General features: G+C 35.6%; 1 protein-coding gene across 1 annotated transcript in view; it reads left to right on the top strand.

The window, feature by feature from the left end:
* Positions 1-200: 200 nt before the first annotated feature.
* The window catches only part of ANKRD62 (ankyrin repeat domain 62), a 301,061-nt gene continuing 292,791 nt past the window's right edge, over positions 201-8,470 (top strand). The window contains exons 1-3 of the mRNA XM_030926178.1: positions 201-208; positions 2,947-3,019; positions 7,861-8,030. Coding sequence (XP_030782038.1) covers positions 201-208; positions 2,947-3,019; positions 7,861-8,030 — 251 coding nt within the window. The remainder of the gene's footprint in view (positions 209-2,946; positions 3,020-7,860; positions 8,031-8,470) is intronic.

Genomic DNA, 8,470 nt, shown 5'->3' on the forward strand with positions numbered 1-8,470 from the left:
CTGAGTGGCAATGTTAGAGACTTTTTCCTATATAGGAATGGGAAAGGAGCCACTGGGGAGCAGTTAAAACATAACAGGCTTAGAGGACAGCATGATTTTGCTTTTATTTCAGATCATGTTTCTAGCCAGAGGGGAAGTAGAAAGAGGTGAAGAAATAGAAATTATAGATGTAAGATACTATTGCTAAAACAAGAGCGGAGATGTCGTGGTAGTAATCCTTAAAAAATGTGGAGTGGGAAGAAGCATGACTGCAGATGTAGAAATCTTTCACGAAGTAGATAGATTGTGAGCACGGACAGAGGGGAAAGAATGAAGTGAGCTGGTAGTTTTGAAGTTTCTAATGAGAAAATGTATACCTATCCATGGCATTGCAAATGACAGGATCTCATTCTTTTTTGTGACTAGACTGTATTCCATTGTGTATATGTACATTTTCTTTGTCCATTTTTTTGGTGTACAAATAGGTTGATTTTACATTTTGGCTATTATGAAGAGTGCTGCAATAAACATGAGAAGGCAGATATCTCTTCAATTTACTGATTCCCTTGCTTTTTAAGTATATACCTAGCAATGGGATTGCTGGGATCATATGGTAGTTCTATTTTTAGTTTTGAGTTTTTATTTTTTTAGATGCTGAAATTAAAAAAAATGCCTCCTGGTCTCAGATGATCCTCGCACATCAGCCTCCCAAGTAGCTGGGACCACAGGTGCATGCCACCATGCCTGGCTAATTGTTTTCATTTTTGGTAGGGACAGAGTTTCACCCTATTGGCCAGGCTCGTCTCAAACTCCTGAGCTCAAGCAATCCTCTTGCCTTGGCCTCCCACAGTGCTGGAATTACAGGCATAAGCCCCACATCTGGCCTACTTTTAGTTTTTTGAGGACTCTGCACAGTATTCTCCATGGTGGCTGTAGTAATTTACATGCCCACAATGTAGGAGGGTTCCTCGTTGTCCATGTCTTCATCAGCACTCATTATACCCTGTCATTTGGATAAAAGCCATTTTAACTGGGGTGGTGAGATGATCTGTCACTGTTATTTTGATTTGGATTTCTCTGGTGATCAGTGCTGTTGAGTACTCAACTATGTATCTGTTTGCCCGTGGATTGCTGTTGGATAGCAGTTCAAGACATAAAAGGGCCAAGGGAAAGTGTTGTATTGCTTTTATTTCTGAACATGTTTCCAGCCAGAGGGTAAAATTATGAAATAGAAATTATTGATGTGGGATCCTACTGCTTAATGAAGAGGAAAGAAGTGGGCATAATCCATGAGAGGTATATGCAAGAAGAAAGACCACACATTGAGAGACTTTTCCAAAGACATGGGGACTGTGAAGTGGGAATGAGGGAGGAAAGAAATAAGCTATCTCAGTAGTTTTGGAGTTAGTGATGAGGACGCTTGAGAGAACTTAATTCAGACAGCTTCAGTATGTTTGTACTCAGGACATTAGATTATCACTGCCCTTGAAATTATTGGAAGGAGGAGGGATTGCAGTAATTGGGGTAAACCATAGCAACTCATTGCTGTACTTTATATCACACATCAAAGGTATAAGTTAAATTTATATTAAATAATCAAATGAAACTCATTTGAACTAAAGAACTTTTACTGTTTTTGTTAAGAAAGCTATTTTTTTGATTAAGAAAGCTATTTTTTTGTTAGATACCTGTTCCATAAAAGCACTTGAGAGACTAGGATGGTATACCCAATCACAGTAGTTTCAGAAACAAAAAAAGTACAGGAGTTATTCCTCAAATAACAAAACTAATGTTTTTAATAAACATTGTAGTGATTTTGAAATATAAAAGCTTAATACAATGTGAAATTTTTATTTTTTGCAATAAATATTTACACATTGAAAGTTGCTCACACATTATTTTGTGATGTGTTTTATATACCATCTTGCATGAGTGGATCAATAAACTTTAAGACAGGGCAAACCACACGATACAATCAATTTACACATAGCAGTATCTCACCTTGTAATTTAAAAAGATGTATATTCATATTAACTTATTCTACAACTATCTGAGCTGATGAATTCGGAACAGTTTATCTGATGAGAATTGAATATGTTCAGCTTATCTTTCATCACAACTGTGTAATTCCTCAATTATAAGACAAATAGTTGAATATGATGGATACTTGTAGGATAATGGTATAAATGAATCTGATGTGTTGCAGTAACGATACGCCACACCACTCTCCCATTATCTTTGACATTTATCCTTTCACGGTCATGATTGCTATTCTTATTGAAGATCTTTTTTTTCTTCTTGTCATTGGAGTATGTGCACTTTTGTAATTTAGTTATAGTCTGTTGAAATATAATGTCACTTTTGACACCTTAACTGCATGTCTTATGAAATTTACATTATATAAAACTTTTATCTAGGGAAAGATAGAATCAGGGAAGACATCACATAGGTGTGTTAGTCTTATAAGATGAATAGAAATTTGTCAGAATAGTAGAGGACAGCATTTCAGACATAAAGAACGGAGTGTACATTGATGAAGGGGTAAAGAGAAAGTCATATTGGAAATTATTAGTACTAAATAACAGGCTTAGTGTATTGTTACAAAGGTACTATTATAAAGTAAAGGAAAATATACAGTATTACTTTATCTGTTTCTTTTGGATTTTTAATTTTTTTTGTTTCTGGTGGTTTTGTTCACTGATGTTGGGTGGATGAAATTGTGAGTGAATCTGTGAGATGAATGTATGGCTTGACTCTAGTGACATCTAGTGTCTTGCCAAGTGGTTTGTTGAAGTTTTGGAGAATTAGAAGTATTTTTTAAAGAAGCAGATACCCCACTAGAGATTAAGTTTTATTTAAACTCTCATTTTATAAAAGAAAAATGTTTTTATTCATGTTTATAAAGACTGTAACTTTTATCTAACTGTTCTAAGTAGTTCATTTTAATGAAATATATGGATTTTTGAGCGGAACAAGACTAAAAATGACATCAGAGGGAGAGCAAGACAGGCTTCAAGGATGTGAAAATAACCAGCCACAGGTTTGTAAAAATTTAATTTCACATTTCTGGTTTTCTTTGCTTTGGTAACATAACATAGTTCAAATGAAATTACCTTTGGACTTGCCTTTTAGAATCAGTTGATTATAATTTAATATTTAATTTAAACACATTTTAATTGGTTATAAAACTGAAAATATTCTCAGAATCTATAGTGATTTACAGCTAATCTTTTCTCTTGAAAATGAAGCCAAAAGTTCCTAAATATTGTTTGCTGTTCATTTTTATAACATCCTAATATAATAAGGTAACATCAAATAATGAATTATAATTTTAAGCAGTAAAAATTATGAACATTTTAACAGTGATGGTTGCTGACTTGGGTTCATGTTAAAGGAGTAATAATTGCTAATGGTTCAAAATTTGCAACTTTATAAATTACTGATCACTAATACTATGATTAAAAATGTATTCTCCATTGTAAATTTTAATTGACTTTAGTATCTGTGTTCAGGGAGAGAATGGGGTCATAAAGTCAACCCAACTGCCTGTCAAGAGAACCGGACTTGCAGAATGGGAGCTTTGGTGTGAGGGTACAAACAGCAGTAACTTTCTAACTTATTTCTGTATAGGAAATCTGTAACTATTGTTAAAATTTTTTTAAACCACTGTCATTAGTGGACTTTAGAATATATTGAAACTTGACTTAAGACTATAGTCTATATAGAATCCTACATAACGCTATCATATTACAGTTTATAGTTTGAATTAAATTTTATGAATTTGGCTTTGTTTCTGATTAGTATTGATTTTGATTTCTGTGAAAAGTTTGCCTACTCATCAGTTAGTAATCTTTGGAAAAAAAGTACTCAAGTGTGCACTGTTTGTTGAGTATCACTATTTCAGGTACACTGAGATAAAATTTTCTTAAGTGAAGATGACTTTGTAATAGTGCAAATCACCTTTTAATTTATTTTTGATAAATTAAACACACAATGAATTAATCTTAGTCCAAACAAACAGTTACAAAGTTAAGATTGATGGTTGATATTTTTCCCCTATTTTAGACTAATGTAAATTAGTTTTAATTTAACTAATTACAGTCCAGTGATTGGGAGTAGATAAACACAGAATAAGAAGTTTAACAGTTAAAGTTTTATAATTTTTTAATTTTATTTTTCCATACTTGATTAATGACAAAGTTATCTTTAAAACATGCACCCTGACAAAAAAGACATCTGACAAACAAAACTAGCAAATTAATCTTCCACTTTTGCATCTGCAAAAAATGTCTCAACAAACAGAAGTGAACAAGTACTGTAATAGAGAGCATAGATCTCTATATGCAGGACTCCTTTGTGTGCAAAAATAGAAGAAAATGTGGATCAAACAAGGCAAATGAGGGTGGAAAAAACTTTAAAACTCATCACAATTAAGTTAAAGCAGAGATTGAGTAAAATTTGTGAAGAATCCAAAACTTTGGATTGTTCAGAGGAAGAGCCACTACGGGAAGAAAGAAATGTAAAGAACATGCCCTCTAATTTGAAAAATAATATACGTGATTGTCAGGAAGGAATGCATCTGGAATATTCCTATGTGTAGTATTCCAGATATTTTCTGAACAAAAATAGTTCAGTCTCATAAATGTCTTTCCATTTCATTTCTATGCTGGGTCTCTGGAATATGCTTGCCAGTCACCTTCTGATTTTTTGTTTTAAATGAAAATAAATAACAAACCAGACACTATACATGTTTTTAACACAGAGCAGTAGAATTTTTATAATGACACAGAAAATGCAAAAGCAAGGAAACCAGAAGTGGTTATCATTGAAATAAAAGAAGACCAAGAGTGTTATAGGCACATGATGAAAATAACACTAATTGCAAATTGGACATCAGAAATGTGCTGCCTCAGTGTAGTGATCCAAAAAGCCTTTTAGATTTGTGACTTACCTCCTCCAGAGAAATGAAGCATGTGAGTAAACAAAAAGGCATGGTGTTTATATTGTTACAGAAGCTTGTTCCAGAAACCATTATATCATAATTGCAGTGCAAAGAACTATAAAAGAATAGAACTTGGATTAGAAGTTCTCCACCACATAGTGACAGAACATCAAAAGTACATCTGGAAGAACAGTTACAGCACAATATACAAAGACTGAAGAATGAAGTAGGCATATTAAAACTAGAGTATCTGACTTCGAAGAAAGAAAAAGTTCAACTTGAAACTTACAGAAAGACTTAGAGGGTCACTTGCTGCTACGTGTTTTTTTCTCTTGATCAATTATTTGGTGCATTCTACTTTTTTACTTATGAAAAGCTCTTGTATAAATTGAGGCTACTAAATACATAATTTTCTGTGGAAATAGATTATTTTTCTATCTAAATGACAAATTCAGGAACACATTCTATAGTCTTTGTTTCTTAATCAACCCAAGTCTATCTATCAGTTTTTTAAGTGGCATTGGGACTGGGAAACTAATCTATCCATGCACCATGGATATGGATACTTCTGAAGTAAAGTAAGCATATAGGAAGTTGCTTAAAGAATGTAATAAGCTCTAGGACTGAATTTTTCCCTACAGTCTTGAGGATGAATTGCACTTACTTAATAAAGTGGGAAATCAGTGGGAAAGAAGCACAATGACTGAGAAATGATATAAAAATGTACCTATCCATGAGAGTTGGAACAAATATTCATAGTCAAAGGTGTATGTTGTATGTTGTGCTTTCAGGTGTGCAAGTTGATTCATTTAACTCATTATGTTGGGGCGTATAATTTTACCGTGAACACCTTAAATATGTTTGAAAACAAATGTGTATAGGTACCTCCATCTATTTTTCTTTTTTTTTTTTTTTTTTTGAGACGGAGTCTCGCTGTGTCGCCCAGGCTGGAGTGCAGTGGCCGGATCTCAGCTCACTGCAAGCTCCGCCTCCCAGGTTTACGCCATTCTCCTGCCTCAGCCTCCCGAGTAGCTGGGACTACAGGCGCCCGCCACCGCGCCCGGCTAGTTTTTTGTATTTTTAGTAGAGATGGGGTTTCACCGTGTTAGCCAGGAGGGTCTCGATCTCCTGACCTCGTGATCCACCCGCCTCGGCCTCCCAAAGTGCTGGGATTACAGGCTTGAGCCACCGCGCCCGGCCTTTTTTTTTTTTTTTGAGATGGAGTCTCGCTCTGTCGCCCAGGCTGGAGTGCAGTGGCATGATCTCGGCTCACTGCAAGCTCCACCTTCCGGGCTCACGCCATTCTCCTGCCTCAGCCTCCCAAGTAGCTGGGACTACAGGTGCCCATTACCACGCCCCGCTAATTTTTTGTATTTTTAGTAGAGACGAGATTTCACTGTGTTAGCGAGGATGGTCTCGATCTCCTGACCTTTTGACTTGCCCACCTCGGCCTCCCAAAGTGCTGGGATTACAGATGTAAGCTACCGCACCTGGCCACCTCCCTCCATCTATTTTTGTAATCACCACTTTTACATGTTTCTGTCGAATCAGATCTTAATGTGATTTTGTTTAATAGAGTATGATAAATTTTAGCATGATAACTTTATCATATAAATACCATAGATTCTCAGCCAAGAATTTAGTTTTTGACTCCAAAGTAGAAACCTGGTTTCTGTACATCAAGTTTTAAAGATAGACAAAAATCTGGTGATACCCACCTTTAAAAGTAAAAGTAGATGAGACCTCTCAGCCCCTGGTGAGGCATTAAGTTACTTTCCCAGAGTGATACTTTGAATTCTTGTGATAAATTTGATGAATTTATCAGGTAATTTATCTGACTCGGCATTATGAAATAGCATTATTGGTTTTTGTGCCATAAAATGCTAGGAAATGCCACTTTAGAAGCTTTGGATGAGTCATTTAATCTTTTTTGATAACAGGGCTAAAGTAGATAATTACACTGTCTGTTCTCCAGCTATAAAATGTCATGGTTAGTGAATGTGAAATTTGGAAAGCATCTCATTTTCCAGAACTCTACTAGCACCTCAGCAGTTTCACTCTGCTGCTTCTGTGGTTTCGAATTTTGGTTCCTGTATTTCAGCAGGCACCTTCACAGTTTTGAAGTCCTAGGATCCGAATGAAAAAAGAAAGATAAAAGACAGTGGGGAAAGCTTACCCTAGAGAGGGAAAAGCTTCCTTTCTGTTCCTGAAGCCCCACAACGTCACATCCTCTAAATCTGGCCGTTCAGTGTAAACTCCTGGAGGTAAAAATAGAAGAGGACAGATTTCATGGCTTTCTCCTTTCGTTTCTCTATTTCTGCTCATCACAAAATGGTGAAAATTTATATTAGCAAAGAGTGGATGGGAATAAAAGCACAGAATTGGAATGGACCCTTTTTGAAAGTTTGGAAAATTTTGTTGTATTCACTCAAACAGAAATGAATTAGACTTTATATGAATTTCAATGGAAAAATTATAACTTATACTAATAATTATATAATGATAAAATGAAAGTCCAAAATATTTTTTTTTTTTTTTTTGAGACGGAGTCTGGCTCTGCCACCCAGGCTGGAGTGCAGTGGCCGGATCTCAGCTCACTGCAAGCTCCGCCTCCCGGGTTTACGCCATTCTCCAGCCTCAGCCTCCCGAGTAGCTGGGACTACAGGCGCCCGCCACCTCGCCCGGCTAGTTTTTTGTATTTTTAAATAGAGACAGGGTTTCACCGTATTAGCCAGGATGGTGTCGATCTGACCTCGTGATCCGCCCGTCTCGGCCTCCCAAAGTGCTGGGATTACAGGCTTGAGCCACTGCGCCCGGCCCAAGTCCAAAATATTTTAATGACTATTATCATGACACACTGAGTCAAGCGACAAAATGAATGGACAGTTTATTCTATTGGATAAAATAATGACATTCTCAGTGTCACGCTTTCATTGAAGGTTGCAGAAAAAATGAGAAAGTGCAGAAATAAGAAAATAGAAGTGGCAAGAAACCTACATGCTGATGACAGTGACAATGATGATGATGATGATGAGTTAATTCAAAAAAGAAGGGGCAGAAAATCTGATAATCATCAGTCTCCCAGGCAGAAGAGTGAAGAGTGTAACAGGTAAGCCTACAGCAATATTTGATAGTGCATTATTATTACTGTACTATCAAATGAATTCTAATTTCAAATAATATGCATGATTAATGAATTTTTATACTTTTCACCGGGAATATTCTGTCTTGCGTGGTAATCAGAAAAATGCAAATTAACAAGCAATTAGATACAGTTTTTCCAAGCATATTGGTATTTTATTAAAACATAACTAGTGTGGGCAAATGTGAAAAAAAGTTCTCTCATACACTTATTTGGTAAATCTTTATTGAAGGGTAATTTAATAGCATGTATCAAAATTTCAAATATGTCATTCCTTTCACGTGTCAGCTTTACTTCTGAGACTGGATCCTGAAGGAAATACGACTTTACACATACACACAAGTTATGGACATTTATTACATGTTATATATAATATACAATTGGCCAACATATATATTCTGATATAT

This window comes from Rhinopithecus roxellana, chromosome 21 (genome assembly GCF_007565055.1).
Source record: "Rhinopithecus roxellana isolate Shanxi Qingling chromosome 21, ASM756505v1, whole genome shotgun sequence".
NCBI classification, from domain to species: Eukaryota; Metazoa; Chordata; class Mammalia; order Primates; family Cercopithecidae; genus Rhinopithecus; species Rhinopithecus roxellana.